At 37.0% G+C, this 27,383-nt stretch overlaps 1 protein-coding gene across 1 annotated transcript; it reads right to left on the bottom strand.

The window, feature by feature from the left end:
* Nucleotides 1–9: 9 nt before the first annotated feature.
* On the bottom strand, nt 10–20,524 carry LOC127183089 (coiled-coil domain-containing protein 190). The gene is made up of 4 exons (XM_051138909.1): nt 20,329–20,524; nt 13,441–13,620; nt 13,231–13,366; nt 10–2,836 (listed from the first exon to the last, which is right to left on the bottom strand). The coding sequence occupies exons 2-4, from the start codon at nt 13,616–13,618 to the stop codon at nt 2,320–2,322; spliced, it is 831 nt and encodes a 276-aa protein (XP_050994866.1). The 5' UTR covers nt 13,619–13,620; nt 20,329–20,524; the 3' UTR covers nt 10–2,319.
* Nucleotides 20,525–27,383: the final 6,859 nt, after the last annotated feature.

Raw genomic sequence — 27,383 nt, 5'->3', positions numbered from 1 at the left:
ATTCATTTTTTATTATTGGCATAATTGCTGCAGATAAAAAACATGTTCAACCAGCCTATACTGGTTTGTTTCATTTAGATATTAATTATAAACAAATATACTTGTACTTTATGTTTATTATGACTTTCTAATTAATCATGTTACAATTATTAACATATGTCATTCAAAACATCTAAATGGATATTATGTGTATGTGTGTTTCAGTTTTTAACATAGAGAAAGACCAGGAAGATTGTGTAGCATGTGTTTTGGTTTGTGTGTTTTAGCTCAGCGGTTCTCAATTGGAGGGTCGTGACTCCAAAATGGGTCACTGGTCTTTTCAGATAAAATCACAGACTGCAAATGCAAGTAAAAAAGGTGCATTTACACTATGTTGGAATTAGTGTAATTATTTACTGTAAGAACAAAATGCAGTTTAATGTAGTTAGCACTGTCTTGGATAACTGTGAAAGCCCGTTTCCGTCACTGAATAAAAATGAAAAGGTTAATCGCAGCTTTTATTACACAATTCTGACTTTTTTTCTTGCAATTGCGAGTTTACATTTTGGAATTCAGACTTTTCTTTCTCAGAATTGTGAGATATAAAGTCAAATTAGATTTTTTTTTACATGATAAAACTCCCTCGCAGTTGCAAGTTATGACGTCAGAATTGCGAGACAAACTTTATATCATGCAATTCTGAGAAAAAAAATCTGAATTGTGAGATTATATCACTCTACAACTCACAATTGTTGTATCACGTAATTCTGAGAAAAAAATTAGATTTGAGTTTGTCTCGCAATTCTGACTTTATAACTCGCAATTTCGAGTTTATATCTCACAATTCTGACTTTTTTCTCAGAGATGCGAGTTTATAACTCGTGACTTTATAATTTGCAATTGTGAGTTTATATCACACAATTCTGACTATTTCTCACAATTGTTTATATTACACAGTTTTGTGAAAAAATCATATATGTGAGTTTATCTCGCAATTCTGACTTTATAACAGTTTATTTCACACAATTCTGACTTTATAACTAACAAGTGTGAGTTTGTATCACAGTTCTGAGAAAACAATAATATTTGTGAGTTTATCTCGCAATTCTGACTTTATAACTCTCAATTGCAAGTTTATATCACGCAATTCTAAGAAAAGTCAGAATTGTGAGTTTATATCATCCAATTCTGACTTTATAACTTGCATTTGCAAGTTTGTATCATGTAAGTTTGAGAAAAAAATCCGAATTGCAACTTTGTCTCGCAATTCTGACTTTATAACTCGCAATTTCAAGTTTATACCACAATTCTATCTTTATTTCTCGCAGTTGAGTTTATAGCTCGCAGTCCTGATTTTTTCTCAGTTGCAAGTTTATAACTTGCGATTGTGTTTATATCAGGCAATTCTGACTGTTTCTCGCAGTTGTGAGTTTATATCACAATTCTGAGTTTATAACTCAAAATTGTGAGTTTGTATCACATAATTTGGGAGAAAAAAATCTGATTTGCAAGTTTATCTCACAATTCTGACTTTATTTCTCGCAGTTACTAGTTTATGTCAAGCAATTCTGAATTTATTTCTCGCTATTGTGAATTTATGCATGCAAATCTGAGAAGAAAAAAAAATCAAAATTGTGAGATAAAAAGTCGCAATAACTTTTTTTTTTTAAATTCAGTGCCGGAAATGGGCTTCTATAAAAAAACAATGTCCTGCTAAATAAGAAAATAATAATAAGGCATTTGTATAATGACTGGTGCGTGTCTCCATTTAACCTTATTTTTGTTGGCACAGAAGCACATAACTCGCATAAAAAGCACAATGTTAAGCCCAGAGTATACTTAAATTTTATATACACTGCGTATATAATGTGCATAGCATAGTACATGCAATGTAAAGTGCATGCAAAGTAAGAAAGAAATTACAGTAAATTGAATTATAGTCAATTTAGTCACAGCACAAAGATGAAATTTGCTAGTAAGCATGTGTCGAACTCCTGTATTTTTACATGTTATCAAATAAAGTACTCTTTGAAAGGCTACGCATTCAGCTATACACATACGATAAAGGTCACTGCACACTGAGTCTGAAATTTTCGTATGTTTTTTTTTTTTTCTCGTATTCGTCATCCTTTCCTATCAAAATGGATTTTGGACTTAGTGTGCAATGACCTTTAGATTTGCATCAAAACTGAAGTATACTTTGGGCCTTAAGTCTGAGGATGTGAACAGCTCCTAGCAGAACATCCAGGACAAGTTGGCGTTAACTTCTTCTACTACTTACTGTCCAATGAAAAATCTGGACCTGCAGCAAAACCAGTCAAGAACCACTGATTTAGTGTCTCAATGAGCAGGAGCCCTTGAATCCCGAGCAAATATCTCCCGTATTGTGAGTTCTCGCTCACACAGTGGTTGTCCTCTGTGTCTGATGTATCTTGCTTTTCGTGCTTCGGCCAGAGCCTGGGCAAAATTTGGTAATGTGTGAACTGTTCTTAAATGTCCATCCGGAGCCAGCATCTCAGAGGGGAATGAAACAGGAGAGGACAGACACCTATTCCCATTTATCTCAGCTCCTCTTTCATTATCTTTCTCTCGTTCCCTTAACAGCATCCATTCCCTCTCTTTCTGGCTGTCTTTTTCTCTGTCCCTCACTACCTCCATGAGTGCCTCTCTGTCTCTGTCCTGTTCTCCATCCATCTCTCTCTCCTTGCTCTCCTCTCTTTCTGTATTTGTGCTCGTAGCGGTTAGAGAGGTGACAGGCTGGCGTTTTAGGTCCGGCAGGCAGAGCGTCTCAGAGGAGTGTTCTACCCTTTTCTCCCCACTGCTCATAAACTCCTGAACACGAGCATGTAGTGAAGACCTGGAGAGATTGAGAAAAGACAGAAATAATTACTTAAAGTGTGAAAGTCAGGAGTCAGCATGAAAAAAAATTACATCTTGACAACGCTAATTGGCTTCACAATGACATAATTGGGTAATTGTGCGATGTATTTCTTAGACTTGAAACTGAGAAAGTTAATTTTTCCCTCCATAAGATATAGCTTATGGCAAATACTAAATATCTAACTGGGCTATGCTAACAAGCTAATCACTGACTCTGGTTTTAGTTTATATGCTGAAGGATATTACTATAAAACAGTTCTTTCTAATTAAAAATTGACAATAATCTGTGTTTGTTTTTGTGCTCACTAGAGTGTAATGTTGTGAGCTTAGCAACATGCTAATGTCAGACTCAGCTGGAATCAATTATGAGCTGCATGAACAATGATATTTTTGTAGTCCAAAGAGTCGATGAGTTCCAAATAAGTCATTTATGAGCAGGTTTAACATGGGCTGCATCCAAATTTTCCTATTTCCCTACTATATACTAGGGGAATGATAGTATATAAAACGTAGTATGTTTGAATTCACAGCATTCATAAATAATAGTAAAAACAGTAGGTACTTCTGAGATTTATAACTGTGCACTGATGGACACTTTACTACCACTAATGGACTCGAACACACTCTGTAAACTCGAGTGACTTTTTTTCTCACAAATAGGAGTTCTATCTCACAATTCTGACTTTTATTCTCAAAATTGTGATTTAAACTCGCAATTCTGACTTTTTTCTTGCAAATGCAAGTGTATATCTTGCAATTCTGACTTTTTTTGTATAATATAAACTCACAGTTTCTAGTTATAAAGTAAGAATTGCAAGATATAAACTCACAATTTTGAGTTATAAAGTCAGAAAACAGGCAATGCTGTTTGATATATTATTTTGTTTATACGTTCCTTGAACTACATTTCTGAGGATTTTTTTTTTAATTTATTTTTTTTTATTGTTTTAAGTATACAGAGAACATAGCCTATACAATTGTATACTGCAAATGTAAGTGTAGACAACAAGGTTACCATCTATCTTGAGTATATTGTATATAGTGATCAGCTAAATAATTAACTGACTACATATGCCATGTAGGTATATGTACAAAGCCACACACGCACATTCTAACAAACATACATATACATATACACACACCCACATACCCATATTTACATACATACACATACTCCCACATCATAAACATACCAATACGTGTAGGTACATCTACCTCCAAACCTCTTGCACATACACATTTTACATGTCTACACCAATCCCATATACCCACAAATTCTTGAAGGCGTTAATTACAACCCAAATATGTCTCTTATTCCTTAACATTAACATAGGCAACTAACTAAAAACTAAACAAAGGCGGTAATTCAACAGCCTAATAGTCGGATATCCTACAGTTCTTTGTTGAAAATTAACTAACAATATATAAAATTATTAAAAACTCTCAGAGTGCACCCCTAATCTTGACCACTATGCTGATACGAAGTTATACTTCAAAATTGTTAATTAAAGATCTTATTGGATTCCAAATTCTTGTAAATATTATTTGTCTATCTGTTATATTATATCTCAGCTCTTCTAGGGGTAATACATAACTTAAGTCTCTTAGCCAAACTTCAAATACAGGCACAACTTCAGACTTCCATTTCTGTAAAATTGCCTTTTTTGCTAATTTCTGAGGATATTAATATGTTTAAATGAGAACGAAAATAGGCAGTGATGTTTAATATCATATTTCATCTTATTGTAAATACAGTTACGAAAATTGCAGTAGCCAGGGTGAGCTGACTGACATTATCCCTGGTGAAAAAAACAGCATATGCTGGTAGCTATGTTTTGGTGCTGGGATGCTGGTTAGGTATGTTTTGGTGCTGGTTTAAGCTGGTCCCTTGCTGGTTTAAGCTGGTCCTTTGCTGGTTTATGCTGGTCATGTTGCTGGTCAAGGACCAGCTTAAACCAGCACCAAAACATACCTAACCAGCATCCCAGCATCAAAACATAGCTACCAGCATATGCTGTGTTTTTTTTTCACCAGGGATGAAGTACGCTGTTCCTTTTGCAGAATTACCGGACTTGGGTTGGGACTTGCGTTGTGCCGTTACCGGGATTTTACCGGGAGTCGAACTTGCAAAGTCCGAACTACCAAGGACGCAAGTTGCATGCAGTCCTACGTCACTATTTGCCTAATCTTCATGGTACTTTAGACCACGATGAAAACGCAGACAGCAACAGGTCTGGGGGAAAAAAACTTTCCTGGGACAAATTGTTCCTGGTCATTTCGGCGGAAATGCGGCTTATGAATGGCAGCCTATGGAAGCCTGTTTCTGCCACTGAATTAAAAAAAAAAAGTAATTGCGACTTTTTATCTCACAATTCTGACATTTTTCTTGCAAATGTGAGTTTACATCTCGCAATTCAGACTTATTCTCAAAACGGTGTGATATAAACTCACAATTCTTATTTTCTCAGAATTGCATAATATACTGACTTTCTTCTTGCAAATGCAAGTTTGTATGTTGCAATTCTGACTTTTTCTCACAATTGCAAGTTTGTATCTTGCAATTCTGTTTTTTATTCTTAAAATTGTGATTTAAACTCACAATTCTGACTTTTTTTCTCACAATTGCGAGCTTGTATCTTGCAATTCTGAATTTTATTCTCAAAATTGTGATTTAAACGCAGTTCTGACTGTGAGTTTGGCAAGTTTTTAAATGTTCTGTGTTTTACCATTCAACTAGATAGAAGTTGGTCTTGGAGGCCCTAAATCGTTTCCAGAAGGCATTGCAAATATGGCCACCAAGTGAACCTACTTTCCTTGAAAGCGACTTTCGTAACTACCAATAAAAGTTTAGTACTCTCAGCTCAGCAAATTGACCAAAACCTGTGCAAAAACAGCCAGCAAATTCAGTCTGGATCTCTGGGTCTGCTTATTAACTTCCTTTTCAGACAGCTGCCTTTGTAGATAGTGGACAACCTGGCAGTTCTCTAGGTTTTGGCAAAGAAATATACTCAACAGAATGCAGGTAATGTCACCACAATGATACTCGGAACATTTTCAATGTCAAAATCTTCTTTCACTTCTACTGTCATTCATTTAGCAGCTTCTGTTTTTCCGACATTCGATTAGCAGAACATTTAGACAAGTCCTAAACGTCCTCTCCCCACACAATGTACAGCTCTCAAACCATTACATAGCTAAAAAGACAGCTGAACGCATTACTTTCAAGAACTGAAGTTCACTTTCCTATGACAGTATGACTGACACAGCATGAGGTCAGATGTTTTGGTCAGCTGAGAAAGTGTTCAGACAGGCACGTTAGCTTCATGGCAGTCTTGTGGCAGTTTGCTGTCCATATCCAGCAAGCACTCATTCGGCTGGCTGAGGTCATGTCAGGACAGTGCTGAGGTAAACAGTAAATCTTAAACCCCTTCTCATCTTTTCAACCTGCCGCACTAGACAGCAGTCGCAAATGCTCAGAGACTGTAAATTTTCTGCAGCTTGGCAAAGGGTGGATGAGTTGAGAAGAAGTGTGTAAACTTTTTTTTCCATCTGTATCTATAAATCTGTTTAATGTATCTAAATGGTTAATGTTAGTTAATGCATTGAAGTGTTAGTTTAACCAAAAAATTAAAGTTCTGTCATTAATTACTCACCCTCATGTCGTTTCAAACCTGTAGGACCTTTGTTCGTCTTCAGAACACAAATTAAGATATTTTTGATGAAATCCGAGAGCTTTCTGACCCTGCATAGACTGCAATGCAACTACCACGTGTGACATCAGTGGTTCAACCGCAATGTTATGAAGCTACGGGAAACTTTTTGTACGCAAAGACAACAACAAAAAATGTCTTTATTCAACAATTTCTTCTCTTTTGTGTCAGTATTCAACGCACATTCACGAGAGCATCACTGATGTCACATGGACTATTTTAACAATGTCCTTACTACTTTTCTGGGTCTTGAACAGGTCAGTTGCGTTGCTGTCTATGCAGAATCAGAAAGTTCTTGGATCTCATCAAAAATATCCTAATTTGTGTCCCAAAGATGAACAAAGGTGTTACAGGTTTGAAAAGAAAAGAGGGTGAGTAATTAATGGCAGAATTTTCATTTTTGAGTGAACTTTCCCTTTAACATTAACTAATAAATGGGCACTATGTGTTAACGTATTTATTAATCTTTGTTAACATTAGATTATGAAAATACAACTGTTCATTGCTCATTCATGGTTAACTTCTGTCAATTAAATAATATTAACAAATAAAAATGTAGATTTTATAATAAATAATAAAAATAAACATTTCATTATTTATGTTAACTGATGTAGTTAAATAATGTTAACAAATGAAAACTTATTGTGTTACCAGAACTACTTTTAAAAAGGCAATTCATACCCACAATGACTTGAATACACCTAAAAATACAACATAAATTATGTAATTTCTGAATTAAAATTTATTTTGATATATTATAAGGGGGCATCATTTAAAATAACAGCAGGATGATACAACTCCAGAAATCATAATGATGAAAAAACACAGTAAAATATAACAATTATTGAAAAGAAGTTTGGCACCTTTTATTATCTAAATATTTGCAAAACTATTCGGAAAAAAATATAGTGGTGCAACCAACAGGTCAATAAATCTCCTAAAATATCAGATAATTTAACCTTTTTATGATGAGGCAAGGTTAGTTCAGGTTGAACAATGTCATTTGATGCAACTCCCCAAAAACCTAATGATATTTATTAATTTATTCATATTTGTAATGAAACATATGGGATCCATTTCTGCCACGGAATAATAATAATAAAAAAGCAATTTGCAAACTCAGAATTGTGTGTTATAAAGTTAGAATTTTTTTATCAGGTTTTTTTAATCACAATTCTGACTTTTTCTCAAAATCATGTGATATAAACTTGCAACTGCATGTTATATAGTCAGAATTGTGAGATATAAACTCGCAATTCTGACTCCATTTCTCAGAACTGCGAGAAAAAACTCAAAATTGCAAAATACAAACTCACATTTACGAGAAAAAAAAGTCTGAATTGTGAGTTTATATCTCACATATCTGACTTCTTTTCTCAGATTTGGAAGGTTATATTTTCCAGTTCTTTCCAGACTTTATAACTTACAATTGCAAGTTTATATCTCACAATTCTGACTTTTTAAAATCACAATTCTGACTTTTTTCTCACAATCTCGAAATATAAACTTGCAACTGCGTGTTATGAAGTCAGAATAGTGAGATATAAACACAATTCTCACTTTTTCTCAGTTTTTTCTTGCAGTTCTGGCTTTTTTTCTCAAAATTGCAAATTTATATCTTGCAATCCTGACTTTTTTCAGAATTGTGAGATATAAACTTGCAACTGTGTGTTATAAAGTCAGAACTGTGAGATATAAACTCACAATTCTGACTTTATGTGTAATGTGTAACCAAATGTTATTACTTTTTAATATTTGCAGTCATTAAATTGAAACTTTTCTTGAAAATAATTTCCTTTTTTGTAGTACATAGTACTCTGTAGTACTCTTCTACCCACTTGGTGGATTGTTAAAGGACTATTTCTTTTTTTTGTATTGTAGGCACGCTTCATTATGTAATCATGACTCTTAGATTGTGTATATATCCAAACAATAAAATGAAACCTAAAGCAGGTGAGGGCAGCTAAAAACTTCCTGCATCACAGAATGAAGGAAGAGATGGGAGACAAGAAGAAGAATGACAAGAAAAGAGCAAACAAACAGAAAAGACAGAGTGTCTCTGTCAGAGACTAAACCAGAAAGAAAGAAAAAGAGAAGGAAAACAGGAAATAAGGGGAAGTAAAGGGCAGTAGGCACTAGTTGGTCGCCTACAGGCTGTCTGCCTAACAAGCATAAAGACGGAGAACCACCAACCTCCCTTCAGGTCCACAGAGAGACAGAACAGACAGACAGAAGGAGGCTGCAGTGGATGCTACAGGAAGTGCAGACGGTGCACTGTGGGAGAGGGAGATGGTCAAAACACTGTCTATTTCCGTCTCTCTTGTGTCTTCCTCGCTATTTAGCAGATGCTTGTCATCCAAAGCAACCTTGAGTTCACTAATTGAATGGACAGTTCCAGTGGAGCAACCTGAGATGTGTCTTCCTCAAGGGCACAGAGAGAGATTTCTCTAGCTGTCTCATTAGCAGCCCGGATCTTTAACTGTTGGACGACCACAACCTTTTCCAGTTCTTTTGGTTCACTGACTACATAGGATATTAAATCTTACAGTGCCCTTCTCCTTCACTCTCATTCATTCATCTCTTTAAATGTGTCCATTGAAAATCTGAGAAAAGAAAAACTGGACAGTGTAAATATATTAATAGATGTTATTAATAGACAGTATCAGGGGGCTAAAACCTAATAAATCTTTTACTAAGTAATTTGTATGTGTTTGAGGTTGGATGGCTTTGTGTGTGTATGTGATTATCCCATCATCAGATTCACTGGTGCGGTTAACTGAGGAAATCCCCTCAATCACAGATGCCCATCACTGCACACAGACTCTAATCAGAAAGCATTCATGCACATACATAACCGACCACACAAACACACACAGACATTTAAAACAGTCTGATTCAGCTTTCATTCCCAGGGACCCTCAACACCATATTCACATTCATACAGCACATATCATTCTGTTATGCTAAAACATAATTTGATTCTCTCACACAATCCTAACAATTTGCCTGTGCAGAAATCAAATGCTACTTAATGAATATTTAATGTGTGTATTTTCAGAATACATTAATTCCTTAATATACGGTCTATTCAACTGGTGGCCTGCAGACCAAAAACTGCTTTTTTAAAACGCTGTGGCCCACATGAGGTTGCAAGTTTTTTTTCGCAACTTAAAAGGTATTTTAATAAGATTACAGACGTATTAGCAAAGTGGATCAAATGTGGAAAGTGGCCATTTTAGTCTATTTCCTCACAGACTGTTCCCCTTAAAGGAACAGTTCACCCCAAAATTAAAAAAAAAATGAAATTTTACTCACTCTTAGGCCATCCAAGATGCAGTTTGTTTCTTCAAAAAAAAAAAAAATGGGGAAATTTAGCACTGCATCACTTGCTCGGCAATGGATCCTCTGCAGTGAATGGGTGCCGCCAGAATGAGAGTCCAAACAGCTGATAAAAACATTACAATAATCCACAAGTACTCCACACCACTCCAGTACATCAACTAATATCATATGAAGTGAAAAACTGAGTGTTTGTAAGAAACATACTCATTATTAAGATATATTTAATTTCAAATCATTGCTTCCAGCTAAAATACACAGAGTCCTCTATCCATAATATTGTTTTCTCCAGTGAAAAATGTGTTTGGTATGTATTAGGAGAGAAATATGCACAGATCAAGTACAGTTTACAAGCATAAATAAGTTCTACTCAAATATGTCAGTGGATTTTGTTGTGAGAGGACAACAGGAAATGGACCTGTTCACTGGAAGAAGTGTTATTATGGACTTTTTTTTGAACAAAAGTGATGATTTAAAGTTAAAATGCCTTACTGATAAATCTGTTTCTTACTTTTTTGTTTCACAAGATGTTAACTGATGGACTGGAGTGGTGTGGATTACTTTAGATTTTGGATTATTGTGATGTTTTTATGAGCTGTTTGGACTCTCATTCTGACGGCACCCATTCACTGCAGAGGCACTTTTGGTGAGCAAGTGATGTGATGCTGAACTTCTTCAAATCAGTTCTGCTGAAGAAACAAACAGCTGAACACACAGCTTTAAAAATTAATTGACAAAATATACTTGCTCAGGCCAAATGTTGATATATATATATATATATAGGTATTTTTCAATCATAGATAATGTTACTTTCACCATTTACTAATACATAATTAAAATCAAAACTTGCCTTTGTTAAAATTATTACATGAATCTGAGCTAACATTAACTAACAATGAACAGTTATATTTTTATATTTTATATTTATTTCATTATAACTTTAACAAAGAATAATAAATACTTTAACAAATGTATTGCCCAATGATAGTTAATGTTAGTTAACCAATGTTAAACTACACTGTAAAAACAATTTGTTGAGTCAACTTAAAATAATTTGTAACCTGGCTGCCTTAAATTTTAAGTTCAGTCAACTCAAAAACAGTTTATTCAACTTGAAATGTTAAATTATACTAAGTGACAGCTTAGATATTTGAGTTGAATCAACTTAAAATTTGAAGGCAGCTGGGTTACTTACCCATCTGTTAAGTTTAGCAAACACAAATATCTAAGTTGTTACTTAGTACAACTTAACATTTCAAGTTGACTAAACTTATTTTAGTTGACTGAACTTAAAATTTTAAGGCAGCAGGGTAACAAATTATTTTAAGCTGACTCAATAAATTGTGTTTTTTTATTTTTGACAGTGTAGTTGGACCTTATTGTGAGTTTTACCAATTTACCTGGGATTGTAAAATCCACAACTTGCACTAGGACTATATTTTCATGCATGTTTTTTCCACATCAATCTACACTCCATACATAACAGCAAAGCCAAAAAAAAAAAAACTAAACTATTCCATTGCATAAGTATTCATCTGGGACAGTTGAAATTTAGCTCAGAAGCATTCATATCACTTGTAGATGTTACTAGATTTCAAATAAAGTTAACCTGTGGCAAATTCAATTGAATTGATATGATTTGGAAAGGCACACACCCCTATTAAAAGAGAAGTCCACTTCCAGAACAAAAATTTACAGAGAATGTACTTACCCCCTTGTCATCCAAGATGAGGAAAGCATTTCAGGATTTCTCTCCATATAGTGGACTTCTATGGTGCCCATGAGTTTGAACTTCCAAAATGCAGTTTAAATGCAGCTTCAAAGGGCTCTAAACGATCCCAGCCAAGGAAGAAGGGTCTTATCTAGCAAAACAATCAGTTATTTTCTAAAAAAAATTACAATTTATATACTTTTTATCCTCAAATGCTCATCTTGTCTAGCTCTGCATCAACTCTGTGTAATCCGGGTCAATACAGTTAGGCTATTTCATTTTCTCCTCCAACTTAAAATTGCTGTTTTACCCTTTTTTGTAAAGGGCGTTTGATCTTCTTTGCATGTTTGCTTTGTAAACACTGGGTCAGTACTTCTGCAGCGATGTAGAACGAATTTGAAGTTGGAGGAGAAAATTAGATGGAAGTTTTTCGACATACCCTATTCATGAGTTCATGCAGACCTAGACAAAATGAGCATTTGAGGTAAAAAACGTATATAAATTGTCAATTTGTTTTTTGAAAATGTGCAATCATTTCTTTAGATAAGACCCTTCTTCCTCGGCTGGGATCTTTTAGAGCCCTTTGAAGCTGCATTTAAACTACATTTTGGAAGTTCAAACACCATAGAAGTAAACTATATGCAGAAAAACGACTGAAGAAAGAAAGACGAGGGGGTGAGTAAATTATCTGTAAATTTTTGTTCAGGAAGAGGACTTCTCTTTTAAAGTAACACTGCGTAAGCAGAAAAGCAGTTACGTATGAGACGCAAAAGCCCTACACCCTTCAGAGTACTTACTACAAAGTGCTGCTCTGCTCCCTATGCCATTAAAAAAAAAAAAATTCTGAATGAGCACACGTCAAAAACGTTTTTGCCATTTACAATAAAGACATGTGATATCCAAGAACATGTACTGTATTTCAGGGATACGGATATATATATATATATATATATATTGGGCTCATTTAACTGTAAATATATTTTCTGTTTCCGTTGCTCTGTCCTACACAAGACTGCTTGAATGCAAAGTGGGTCTAAGATACAATATCAAACATTTATAGAATGGGTGGGAGGCATCTCGCTTCCTTTTTTAGGATCATACCCTGAAGCAGAGATTCTAATTGCAACGGATTCATTTTCCACATTCTGTTTGAAGTTGTGCTGTGTCAAGTATCAAGTGGAATAAATTCTCTCATTCCTTGTTGAAATCCACGCCAACCCCAGTCTAACTGCAGAGTGGGGTACATGCCACGGCTGCAGCTGGGATACAGGGGAAATCAAGCTGGATAGCCATGTTATATAATGAGGCACTAAAGAGATTTGCTTCATCTTGGCACATCACACTTTCTTTGAACTATCAGTGGCGTTGCTGATTGAAGTATATACTGTAGTGTTGTTGAATCCAGCTATGAATGTTTATTGGCTAAAAATACCTGAAAGTATAAAATATTTAAATGCCATCATTAGAGATGCACAAAATATCTGTACCATATTGTTTTTTTGCCATTGGTATCAATCGTGCTCATTTCCTCTGTTGTTTTTTTATAAATGCGTGAATTTAAAGACAGTGAGAAGACACAAACACACTGTATTTACAAAAATCTGGTCTCACCTGTGACTGTCTGTCTCCTTGCCTGCCACTGGGATGATGGGTAACTGGGTCCTCTTGTAAGATGCAGCAGGGCGAACAACATCATTGTTGGAGGGTTGTAGCCCCAAACTGTGGAGTCCTCTTTTCCAGGGATTACCTGACAAGAAACAGATATTGTTTAATTTATTAAATGCTCTAACTTCTCTGAGAGACATTTAATTCCTCACACACCTGTTTTGATGGAGATGAGGTCTCTGTGAAGTCTGCGCTGTTCTCTGGTCAGTGTGTTGAGGTGGTAATGTTTAGCCTGGTCGAGTCTCTGCAGACCCTCAGCCAGTCTGGCTTCGGCCCTCCTCTCGTCTCGTCTCTGAGCTTCACCGGGCCATGGCAACCAGTCTCCACGACGCATGCCTGATGATGACGTTACATTAATATATTTAAAGGAGAAGTCCACTTCCAGAATGAAAATGTACAGATAATGTACTTTCCCCCTTGCCAAACGCTCATCTTGTCTTGCTCTGCCTGAACTCTATTTTTTTTTCCGGTTCATGACAGTTAGGGTATGTCGAAAAACTCCCATCTCATGTTCTCCCTCAACTTCAAAATCATCCTATATTGCTGTTTTACCTTTTTTGTTAAGGGTGTTTGATCTTCTTTGCATGTTCACTTTGCAAAGACTGGGTTGATACTTCTGCAGTGATGTAGGATGATTTTAAAATTATTTTTGAATTTGAGGGAGAAAATACAACTGGAGTTTTTCAACATACCCTAACTGTCTTGAGTCAGAATACACAGAGTTTTAGGCAGAGCAAGACAAGATGAGCATTTGAGATGAAAAAGTATTTAAATTGTATTTTTTTTTAATGGAAATAACTGATCGTTACGGTAGACCCTTCTTCCTCGGCTGGGATCGTTTACAACCTCATTTGGGATCGTTTGAAGCCGCATTTAAACTGCATTTTGGGGCACCATAGCAGTCCATTATATGGAGAAAAATCCTGAAATGTTTTCCTCAAAAAACATAATTTCTTTACGACTGAAGAAAGAAAGACATGAACATTTTGGATGACAAGGGGGAGAGTACATTATCTGTAAATTTTTGTTCTGGAAGTGGACTTCTCCTTTAAGCAATATCACAAAAAAGATAAAGTCGCCATACTCTCATGAATGCATCAAATAAAGTTGTTATTTTTGTTTTCTTTGTGCACAAGAAGTATTCTCATAACTTCATAAAATTATGGTTGAACCACTGATGTCACATGGACTTTTTTAATTGTTGCACTAAAAAATAATTCGTTTAGAAAACTTAAAAAAAATAAGGCAACTTGAGTTCTCTCAACAATAGTTTTTTAGTTTTTCTCAGTAAAGATACTTTGTTTAGCCAACATAAATTTGTTCATGCAAAGCTGATTTTCTTGTTTTGCTAATATAAAAAGTCTTGTAACAGCAACTGAAACAACAACCAATGTTTCTGAGATTTTTTGTGTGTTAATGTTTTGTTTATTTACAAATGACAGTGAATTGTTATAGAAACTGTAATGGATAACTTAGTCTAATATATAAACAACATTGTCTTTGCTTGTAAAACATCTTACAAGACTAAGATATCAAGCAAATTTATACCAATGATTAAACATACTCTAGGCCTTAAAACTAGACACACAAACCTCAAGAACGGTTGCAATCAACAAATGTTAAAAAGATGAGCTCTTTACATTACAGTGCAACAAATAACTAACGATAATGACAAAACAACAACAAAAAGTTTAAATGAAGTCAGCAAACAGCAAAACAATAATCCAATAACAGTAACTGCATAATTTATTCATGCTGCAATGCATGCTGGGAACTCACAAAGCCTTAACATTTCAACAGTATGAAATTCTTTGTTCGGACAACTGTGTTTGACTAGTTGGGACAACATTTGGGGTAATTTTGTTGGTCTGACAAGGGTTTTTATGTTGTTTCAAGAAAAAAAAATAGTATTTGAGACTCAAAATGTTTTGTAAACTGGAAAATATGCATTTGCATTTTTTTTACAGTGTGTCTTCTGTTCAGTTTCCACAATTTTCCAATTTCCTTCAATATCTCCTTGGTCTGTATTTCATGAAATGCATCAGTACACATGCACATACAAAAAAATGAAACCAAAACATCAGCAAAAGCACTATTTAAAAAATACCTTTTAAATAAATAATCCAAAATATAAACCATGTGTAGGCCTAACATAACAGCACTGGGGAAAACACATACACCTACATGCACACTCACTCGCTCGTATTCAGTATAGTATATTCTCTCGATGGGCTCTCTGGGATGTCAAGCTTGACTTTGTTACTCATTCCATTGTTATGCACAACCATATTCAGCACATCCATCCCACTTGCCAAGAGAATATAATTATTCAAAGCATCTCATTCACTCAAATCCCCATTTGCTTTTTGACAACTGGGTCAGCTAAAGAGATTCTTAATGCTGAATAGTTGGGAACACTGTACTTCCATGCTCTGCTAAAAACAATGAGATCTAGAGTCTTACCATTAGTTCAGCATTTATAGCGGCAGCTGCCATGTTTAAATTGACCCGTGTTTCTTCAAGGTCAGTGACACAAATATGAATACATGCTATAATAGTGTGAAATAAATTCATACAATAAACAAACACTATTAAGATGCCTTTTTAAAGATGTAACATGGTCAGAACGCTTTTACGCAACAGGCCTTTCCGACATCAAGGATTTGAGAGAGACAGACAGTGACCACAGCAGGATAAGAGATCCAAGCTGTGATGAAGCACTTCCTCCACAGTGTTCATCAGTCAAATGTGAGGAAGCTGCTTTCAGCCTGTTTGGGTCATTGTGAATGAGTAATGGGCTGGAATAAAGCGGAGCTTTAATAATATTGGAGTTGCCGATAAAACTCTAAATCTTTCTGTTTCATCAGCCCTATTAGCTTGTAATTGATTACAAATAAACTATAGCCGTCTGGCCTTTAATCACATGTTGTTGGCCTTGGTGTAACTGATCGGGGTTGGTGATACATAACAGATTAAGTAAAGCATTTTTCACTGTCCTGTTTAAGTTCATATAGTTACAGAACAAAAGATCCTCAGATCAGTTTAATTCTAAGGACAGGGGGATATATATACACACTCTAAAAAAGTCTTTTTTTTTTTAAACCAAATGCTGGGTTCAGCTTGTTGGATCAATTTATTGTTGTATAATTTAATATTTTTACCCAGGTGCTGGGTAGCTTTTCTGTAACTTAGCTGCTGGGTCATTTTTACAGTCAATACAAACCCCCTCACATACCTGCCCAGTGCTGAGTCAGTGTAACCCATAGACTGTAAATGTTGGGTAGTCTGTGCCAAACCAGTTAAAAGTGGATACATTTGTCAGTGGTCATTTTGTGTTCTGTCCTGAGAGAAAACTTGACTGATGGGAAACTTACTGAATACAATGAAGTCTAACCAAACGCTAACCTTCTACAAATGCAGCATTAACCGGATCTACACTCAAAGCGAACAACGCACCACCATAGAGGTTTCATCCCTCGCCAAACGAATACGCGACCAGGGCTTAAACATGACGCGACTTCATTGTTATAACAAAGTTTCCTGGAGGTCCAATCTCTAAAATAGGAGCGTGTGGCGGGAGGAGCAAACGACAGATACAGTGGGCGTGACGTCAGGCCTCGGAGAGGCTTTATTAAACATAAAATAAACATAAAGTGTCCAAAAGGGGGAATAAAAGTGTCCAAAATGAACAGGGGATCTAGTGTCCTCGTCGTGCTGGGGGTTCTGTGAAGGAGAAGCAGTGTTCAAGAAGGAAGGGTCCAGGTAAGGGGGCCGCACGGCTGCACTCACTCCCCGCAAAGTGTCGTGCCCAATTCTGACCCCCGCCAGATTACTACCCCCCCTAGTGATGGTAGGTTTAGGGTTAGGTGTGGGGTAGGGGTTAGGATTAGGGGTGGGGTTAGGATTAGGCAATCAGGTAGTGATTTCAAAGAGAGGGGGTAATAATTTGGTGGGGGTCAAAAATGGGCACAACACCGGTCTCCCGAGGAGAGGCGTGCTTGGCATTTCAACAGCGGCAGTGATGAGGCTTCATTTGCGTCAGGTGTGCCTCATCACACGCCGCCAGACCTGGCTGTTTTGGTGCCCCTCCTCTCTCGCACGCCCACTCCTGTTGGGAGCCTGGTGAAGGGCGGCGATTACCGGACGGGGTGACGATGATAAACAGGGGTGCTCAGAGTGCTATTGATCTAGTGCGCTATAGTCACCGTCAGTTAAAGTGGCTGCGGCTCCGCCCACTGAGTGGCAAAAAGACTGAGTGGCAGCATTGGTTTCAATGTGAATGCTGCGACAGAACACGCAAAACACCTCAGAAAGCAGAACGAGCTTTGCGATTGACTGTACGAAGAGATTTGACAAGAAACCTGAGGTATATTTTTACACACTGCTGAAAGCTACTGAAAAGAGAAGGAAATTAATTGCTGCAATTCAAAGAAACAAATGGTCTCCAGGCAACAAAACACAGATTTGCAGTTATCACTTCATGTTAATATGTTGAATTGTGCAGTAAAATCATATCCTATATATTGTATTATTGTGTATCATATTGACAACTCATCAACTAAACATTTACCATCTTAAATTCTGCATTACTGGATGTTTTTAAATAAACACTGATGAAAACTATATACGTTTTTCAGCTGGACGATATGATGATACATATAACATTGATATAAGTGATCACCGGGGATTAGACCAACCTATTTTGTATTTACAAAATCAGTTCACAGGCTTTATTTATTTTCCCCAACGTCAAAATCAGAGACATATACGTGTTAGAAAATATGATTCCTGGCTGCATCGATTATCCATTGACCACTGGATATTTGTTAAGTTGTTAGGAACATTATATGGAGTTCAGAAACCTTTAGTTTAAACCAGGGGTGTCAAACTCCAATCCTGGAGGGCCACAGCTCTGCAGAGTTAAGATACAACCCTAATTAAACACACCTGATCCAACTAATGAAGTCCTTCAGGCTTAATTGAAAACTGCATAGTATGTCTGTTGGAGCAAGGCTGGAACAAAACTCTGCAGGGCTGTGGCCCTTCAGGAACTGAGTTTGACACCCCTTTTTTAAACCGATTATTGTTTCTTTTACTTGCATTTTCGCATCTTCCGTATTAAATCCATTCACGCTGAAGACTCTTTTGCCACTCAGTCTGGCTGAGGGGGCGTGTCCTGGCGGGAAAGTGATGTCAATGCATACCCTCTGTTGTCGCAGCTGTGGTCATGCAAAACATTTGACGGGTTGAAATTTACATGTCTGACAAATCAGATGGCACAAGGTGAAGTTATTTTTCATGTAACAGTTCGAACATGAATATTAGTCTTGAATATACGTGATATATACTTCAATAGGTTGACTGACCCAGCAAAAAAAAAAGTCAAAAACAACATAAAACCCAACAAGCTGAGTCAGCAACAAGTTTACCTGGCACTGAGTTGCCAAATAACCCAGAAATTGTTGTTTTTAACCGAGCATTTGCAAGCCTGAATTCTACCGTAAATTACTGTAAATTATACACTGTATATTGTCTATAATGCTAAATTCGTAATGTGAATTAAAATCCTGGTTATTGCTAAACTGGTTACTATGGAACTGCCATACGTTTAAAAAAAAGTAATTGTGAATTTTTGTATCACAATTCTGACTTTTTAAAAATAGAAATAATTGTGAGATATAAACTCTAAATTCTTTTTTTCCCTCACAATTTCGAGTTTGCACTTCTGAGTTTATATCCCACAATTCTGACTTTTTTCTGCCACAGAATAAAAATATTTAAAAAAGTGATTTTTTTATTACTGTTATTCTCAGAAGTATGTATGTCACAGTTCTCAGAATTGTGAAAAAAAAAAAAAAAAAAAAAACACTGTGAGATAAAAAGTTGGAATTATTTTTTTAATCCTGTGGCGGAAACAAGCTTCTATAGATTTTAATGTGCATGTAAAATGAAATGTTATCATAATCACTGTAAGCAAACTTTTGTTTGTTTGTTAGCTAATGAACACCTCTACCAATTTTTAATTTTCTAATGCTTCCCTTGAGATCTTTTTAATCAAAATATGTATCTTAATACGTTTATGGCAGTAAAACGTTCTTCCTTTTTCCTCATCTCCCGTCTGCTCATACCAGATCTCTGTGGTAATATTTACCTTAGACCAGCTCATTCATGCCGTTGCACATCACATATAAAATCTCCATTAATGATTAAGTCAAACTTGTCAATTTTGGCTAATCTTTGTTTTTCTAATCTCAGAGAACAGTTCAGATCTGCCTTCACAATCCATTTTAACTCTGCATCATAATGCAATTCTGACTAAAACAGGATGTTTAATAAGAAAGAATAAAATAAGAAAGAAGAAGAATAAAAATTATCATGGAACTTGAATTGATACACTGTGAATTTGATTTATTCATTCATTGATTATTATTTTATTTGATTTTATTATTTCGAATAATGTGCACTGATGATTCATTCACAGTAACACCAGATGCAAGCAAATAGGGTTTATTAAATTCTGATTTAATGTTCACTTTAACTCATTCACAACTGTCAAGTTTTAACCATTAAGAACCTAAAAGCATGAAAAAATCCAAAACAAAAACAATAAAAAAGTTATGAGCGATTATGAAACATGATATGTTCTTTTCAGCACTGCATATTACTCATCAGCTAAGATAGCAGCAGCAGATTGTATTATGTTTGAAGAGGCCATGAAGAGCAATTAGTTTCAATCATAAATGCACACCAGCAAGGACAAAAAAATCATTATAATCTACCTGTTTTAATTAGCGTTCATTGCGACCATCTGAAATAAATTCCTCATCGGCAATCAAATCGTTTAACGGTCAAGTTCGCTACAAAGGCATAATAATGGCAAAAATTGCTTTCCCCCCACACACATCAAGAGCTTCAATGACAGTCTGAGAAACAGCAGCGGGTGTTGAAGTGCTCTCATAAAACAAAAACTGCTTTTTACATAAAATTATAATAAGCTTTGCAGCATTACAGTTTATAATAGCAAAAATCATGAAAGGAACTTACTGCAAAGTCAGTCCGGCTTGATGTCAATCCTGATAAAAGGACAGATTTCAAACCGGATTCATCTTCCAATGTTAGAAAGCTAAAAATCTGACCCTAAATATAATGCAATAAACAGTAAATAATCCAAAGTAGTCTTTAGGTTTAGCTAAATGAAGAGCATGCGTGAGCCCTGAGATGCACACAATGTCTTCTCTTTAGTTTGTTATTCAGACTCCTCTGTCACCCAGATGGTTACTAAGGGCAACTAGGGCTCTTGACAAAATAATGACCAGTGACCAATGACAATGACGAGCTCTCCATGGATACCAGCACACATTTATATTGGCCTACGTGGATAAAGAGGAGCAGATCAAAGCAGCTTTATAGCCTGTTCTTTTAATCTATATATTTTAAGGGCAGATCTAATTCAAAGCTTTTATGCTGGCCAAAGTTACATTTAGTATCTTATAAATCATACTATAAGTGAGTAATACTGTTCTGCAATTGCATTTAACACTTTAAGGGCTTGTCATTATGTAATCCGATATATTTTAGCACAGTATTGACATGAAAAGCATGTAATAATGTAACAGTGTAAACTTGAGTAAGCAGTCCCATTATTTGCATTTACCATGTAAGGTTTGATGAAAAACATAGGCTACCTAACCAGATCTGGTTGATCTGGTCTGTTTGCATTCCCTCTCGCTGACTCTTCATTCTTTAAGAGATAATTATTACTTGGATGTAATGAGATCAAACCCAGAGTGTTTACTGCTGCGTGAAAGTTACAGTGGTTACAAAAGAAATACAAAAGCTACTTTTAATGTGTCAACACCATATCCAAAAAAAAAAAGGAAAGAAAAAAAAATACCAAGTAGAAGGAATACAAAGTAATAAAACTACAACGGTCTATTAAAGTTTTTGAAAAAAGTCTCTCATGTAAAGTGTGCCAGTATTTTATGTGCTTTTTATGATTTTATCCTCTGATTCTCAGCTATTTACCTTATACTTCAATGCGGAAGTAAGCCTATGGGTGTCTCAACATGGTGTGTACAATGAGCCAAGACGAAGACAGCGATGAAGAGTTCAATAATCTTTAATCTGCAACAAGGGTAATCCAGACAGGGCAGCTAGACACACACACACATGTCTGGTTTATTATCTTTGTGGGGACTCTCCATAGGTGCAATGGTTTTTATACTGTCCACACTGTATTTTCTATCCCCTTACCCTTACCCTAACCCTACCCCTAAACCTAACCCTTACAGAAAACTTTCTGCATTTTTACTTTCTCAAAAAATCTCATTCTGTATTATTTATAAGCTTTTGTACCCATGGGGACCACAAGCTGGTCCCCACAATGTCAAAAATTTCAGGTCACCATTTGGTCCCCACAATGTAGCAAAAACAAGTACACACACACACACACACACACACACACACACACGTTTGTTTTTGTGAATTGTGGGGACTTTCCATAGACTTCTATAGTTTTTATACTGACCAAACGATATTGTCTATCCCCTAACCCAACCCTAACCCTAAACCTAGCCCTCACAGAAAACATGTTTGCATCGTTACACTTTCAGATAAACATCATTTACTATTTCTAATAATTTTTTAACATTGTGGGGACCGCAGGCCGGTCCCCACAATGTCAAAAATTTCAGGTTTTACTATCCTTGTGGGGACATTTGGTCCCCACAATGTAGCAAAAACAAGTACACACACACACACACACACACACACACACACACACACACAAGGTAATGTATTCAATACCGGACAAGGGCAAACGGAACAGACTAGAACTTTAATGCACTGGCAAATGAGGATGATTAACAAGACACACCTGAACTAAATGACACAATTAAAGGGAGACAGAAACTAGGTCAAAGGACACACAGGGAATGAAAACACAACAAAAAAGTCCATGGGTGTGACAATTCACATGCGCCCAGAAGCCGCGACTTTGCGCCACAGAAACAAAGGGAGGGACGGAGGGGGACTAAGGAGAAGGACAAAGGAGTGGATGTGGAATGGTGACGGGACGGCAAAGGGCTGGCAGGAAGGCAGGCAGACAATGCTGGTAGAGGTTCAAGTGGAAGATGGACACCCTGGAGGAGGAGTCCAGGGTGGAGATGATGAAGGGAGGAGCCATGGAGGAAACAGGAGGGACTTGAAGAAGGAGGAGCTAGGCGGGACCCAGGCCACAGCCATGAAGGTGAGCCACAGTGGAACCGACAGAGGGAGGAGCCATGGTGGAGGAAGGGCTGACAACTCAAGGGGGCTGACCGATGGTGGCTGAGCAGGTGGAGGTGGAGTTTGAAGCGGATTTGGAGAGCCGATGAGCCAGGGTGACACTGAAATCAAAATGAAATTGCAATCCCGATTAATCAAAAGCTGTGGTTGTCATGCGTTATCAGTTCTGTGATCAACATCAACATAAATCTCCATCTGAAGGCCAGAGGGTGCTCTTGCGCAGAAACTCTGAATATGCCCGAAGAAGAAACCCAGGAAATTGCCGCAACTGATTAACAGAGGTTTAAACTGCTTTCATAAATTCAACGTGACTAATAAACACACAACTACGACAGTTTGTCTGAGTTCTTTTTATTATAATTTTTCTTATAATACAGTATATAATAATGCAATGCCTTATCACTGCTTTTAATACAATGAAATATGTTGTATGTCTTATTCTGTGTAAGAAGCCACATCATCTCACAGAATTTATTTCAAACATGTGCTTTCAGATGTAGCACTATTTACTACACAGAGCCGTAGTTCACTGAGAAGCTACATAAACAGCTGTCATTATCAATATTTCTTTTGATTTCATAATCGTGCGATTAAATTGTCTGCAATAATGAATGTGATATAGCGTAGCTTGTCAGAGAACTATGACTCTGTGTCCTAAATGCTGCTCCATCTGAAAGCACGTGCTGGAGATTTACTACTGATTACCCAACTGGATTTACGGAAAAAATGCGCATGACAATCGCCTTCAATTAATGCAGACCTAGGAGGCAGGGATCTGGAAGGCTGTGGTGGAGCCGGTGCGACAGAGTACCAAGGTGCAGTTGGGGGGAAGGATGAGCCTGACAGAGCCAAGGGGATGGAGGGATGAGGCGCACCTAAAGAAGTAGAGTCCCGAGGCGGTGGATGGTCAACGACTGACCAAGACAGAGCTGGGGGAACGAGGGATCCCGACGGAGCTAGTGGACTGACGTGCCACAGCGGAGAGGAGGGAGCTAGGAGCCATGGTGGAGCCACTGGGCTAACGTCCTGAGGTGGAGTCCGGGACTCAGAGGCCGGAGGCCGAGATATGGGATCCTCCAGCTACGACACTGATTGAGACTGGCAGACTGGCGGTGATCCAACAACACAGATAGTGGACTGAGGGTGAGCAGAGGGGGTGCCAGGAGACAGCTTAGGTGATGGTGAGGGCTGGTGCAGAGGTGGTGGGAGAGGGAGGCTGGGCAAGAGTTCAGCATGATCAGGGGGGTTAGAAAAGTGTCTGCACACCATAAGGTTACTCTCAGCACTGGGAGTGCCAGCGACAAGGGAATGACCTCTGCGGTCGTTGTAGGACAGGCAGACAGTTCAGGGCAGACTGACAGTTTAGGTCAGATGGGAGGTTCAGGACAGGCAGGTGATGATGATGGAGGAACTGGTAGAATAGAGTCCACTGTGCTCAGCTTACATTGGTAATATGCCCCGATCCAGAATAGAGACTTAAGTGTCTCGTCGTCAAACTCCATTTGTACGGCGAGTTGACTGAACTCGATTGCATAGTTCAGTTCACTACAGCAGTGAATCTTGCAGTGATATCCATAAAGAGGGACAAAAGGAAACACTTTCAAAAAACAAACAAACTAAAAATCATCAACAAATAAACCAAGGGGTAAAGCATCGCTTACTATATAAATTTTTTTGTGTCAGGAATTCTGTCACAGCACAATGTGTATAATGAGCCAAGATGAAGACGACGATGAAGGGCAATTAGATACACACGTGCACACACACACACACACACACACACACACAAACGTTTGTTTTTGTGAAATGTGGGGACTTTCCATAGACTTCTACAGATTTTATACTGACCAAACGATATTGTCTATCCCCTAACCCAACCCTAACCCTACCCTAACCCTACCCTAACCCTAACCCTAACCCTAACCCTCACAGAAAACATGTTTGCATCGTTACACTTTCAGATAACCATCAATTTTAATAACCACAATTTTAATAATTTTTTATAATTGCGTGGACTACAGGCCCCCAAAATTTCAGGTTTTACTATCCTTGTGGGGACATTTGGTCCCCACAATGTAGCAAAAACAAGTACACACACATACACTCACATGTTGTGTTTCCATGTTTTATGGGGACGTTCCATAGGCGTAATGGTTTTCATACTGTACAAACTGTATTTTTTATCACCCTACAACTACCCTACACCTAAACCTACCCACCACAGGAGATTGTGCACACTTTTACTTTCTCAAAAAAAAACTCATTCTGCATGATTTATAAAGCCTGCTTCTTTATGGGGACCTAAAAATGTCCCCATAAAGTCAAAATTTACTGGTATTACTATCCTTGTGGGGACAATTGTTCCCCATAACGTGATATATACCAGATACACACACACATACACACACACACACATGTTGTGTTTCTATGTTTTATGGGGACATTCCATAGGTGTAATGGTTTTTATACTGTACAAACCGTGTTTTCTATCGCCCTAAACCTACCCTACACCTAAACCTAGCCTCACAGGAGACTGTGCACACTTATACTTTCTCAAAAAAATGTATGATTTATAAGCCTGTTTCCTCATGGGTACCTAAAAAATGTCAAAATGTACTGTTATTACTATCCTTGTGGGGACATTTGGTCCTAAACTGGTGATAAATACCAGGTACACGCACGTACGCATGCATATTTAGGTAACATATTCAATACCAGACAAGGGCAGAACAGACTACAGAACAGACTACAACTTAAATACACTGGCAAATGAGGATGATTAACAAGATACACCTGAACCAAATGACACAATTAAAGGGAGACAGAAACTAGGTCAAAGGACACATGGGGAATGAAAACACAACAAAAAAAGTCCATGGTGTGACAGTGGGCAAGACTTCCGGTTCATTAGCCGTTATAGAAAAATAATTAAAAGAATAATAATGCGCAGTGAACGATAAAACTGTTTGTACTACAAACCAGTGTGTTCATAATTAAGAAAATACATCAAAATTATATGGTAAAACACCAATTTGCAATATTGAGCAGCAAAGTGAGCTGTTTTGTACAGCTAAAATAGCTAGATGCGGATTGGAACCAGAAGACAGACCCATAAAATTTACAAATGGCCGTGCCTGCTCTTACGGGAAAAATAAGGTGGATATGAAGGATATGGAGGTTCATGAACTGAAGAGTTTCTAACATCCCTCTCATGTGTAATTCAAAGTATTTTCTGCATAAATGACCATATTACCTTTGAACACACCATGTTTTTCCTAGTGAGCTGGGTTTAAGTTTGGCCGTGACACTTCTCTCATTTAAACATGAGCAGCCTCAGGCTAACTTATAATAGGATCTGACCAATTTGGGTCAGTCTTGTAATGGCAAATCTCTAGTCCCATTGAGAATCAGACCAAAGAAAAGCCAAAAGCGCAAGTGTTTATCAGAAAGCCAGCCTGGAGCACTGTCAGACCAAGCTCTGGATTAATGGGTAGGGTTAGAGTTAACTGGCACATGTGTAGGAAAGATAACATTAGACTCACAAGGACGGCGACAGTCATCCCATAACAAACTCAGTCAGGGAGCAAACATATTAACTAAAGTGCAGATTTGTTTCAAAAAGTAACATATAAATACTAAAATAAGGACCTCAAAATATTACAGTTTTTCTCAGTCGCTTTGGTGCATTTCTCACAACACTATTTACATTTGCACAACATTTACTTTAACCTCCACAACATTTAGTCATTTGTGCACATCATAGTAGCAGTTTCTCATTCCTTCCAACAAATTGCAAATGCTTTTGGACATGCATCAATTGCTTTCATACAACTCTCTGCTGTTTTATAACATTATCATTTGCTTATGTCATGTCAGTCAAAATTAACTAAACTTGTGAATGCTGAATAGTCATTCCATATAAAACTAATAGTCCTCATTTCATTGCTTGAGTCATTACATACAAAAATGTTGAACTAGTTGTCAAAATCTGTCAAGCAAATTTTATAAAAAATTTTAATTTTTTTTTCCTGAAAATGTCTTCTAAATTGAACAATTTCTGCAAATGTGCATGAATGATTTACAGACCTATGTATGTTGTAGGTTCAGTTCCAATATGTACTGCAATATTGTTTACAATTGTGCACAGCTCTACCCAAAGGGAGTTTATGTTTGTTGTAAATAAGGGTGTATTTATTCGTTTGCACAATGCTTTGAATAAATTAGAATTGCAAAGAGCATATGAAGTAAAAATGTGAAACATACATATTCAGTGTCTTGTACTCAGATACCTCACTAAATACAGTAATGTCTAGCTTTACTGTAGTTTTCAAATGGCTGTGCAAATAGTATATAGTGCTGTCTTGAGCATTTTCAGGAAGTGTCACCAAAATCTGACTTTTTTTGCATAGGAAAAAATTTACAGAGTAAACTGTCATAATGAAAACATGACAAAGCCATTTGACTATCTTGTTCATAAACAATGGTGTCAGGACTTTTCATCTTGATGACACTGACACTTTCACCTACATGAATACTTGCTTTTGAGGAATGAGCTATCCATTTTGAGCAAGTGACACGCTTTTGCAGGTTATCAACTAGGTTTTGCAGTTTGTACTAATTGTTTTGAGAAATGCATTAACTGTTGTGCAAATGTAAATAGTGTTGTGAGAAATGCACCAAAGCGACTGAGAAAAACTGTAATAAACTACCAACAGGTGATAACTACAATATCAAAATATGGTCACACTATTTGGATAGGAGGTCTACCGGTGAAACCCGTCTCTCAAGCTGCAGCAACCCGCTTGACACTTCCT

Source organism: Labeo rohita, chromosome 20, assembly GCF_022985175.1.
Source record: "Labeo rohita strain BAU-BD-2019 chromosome 20, IGBB_LRoh.1.0, whole genome shotgun sequence".
Taxonomy (NCBI): Eukaryota; Metazoa; Chordata; class Actinopteri; order Cypriniformes; family Cyprinidae; genus Labeo; species Labeo rohita.
This window is presented reverse-complemented; position numbering and strand designations above follow the sequence as displayed.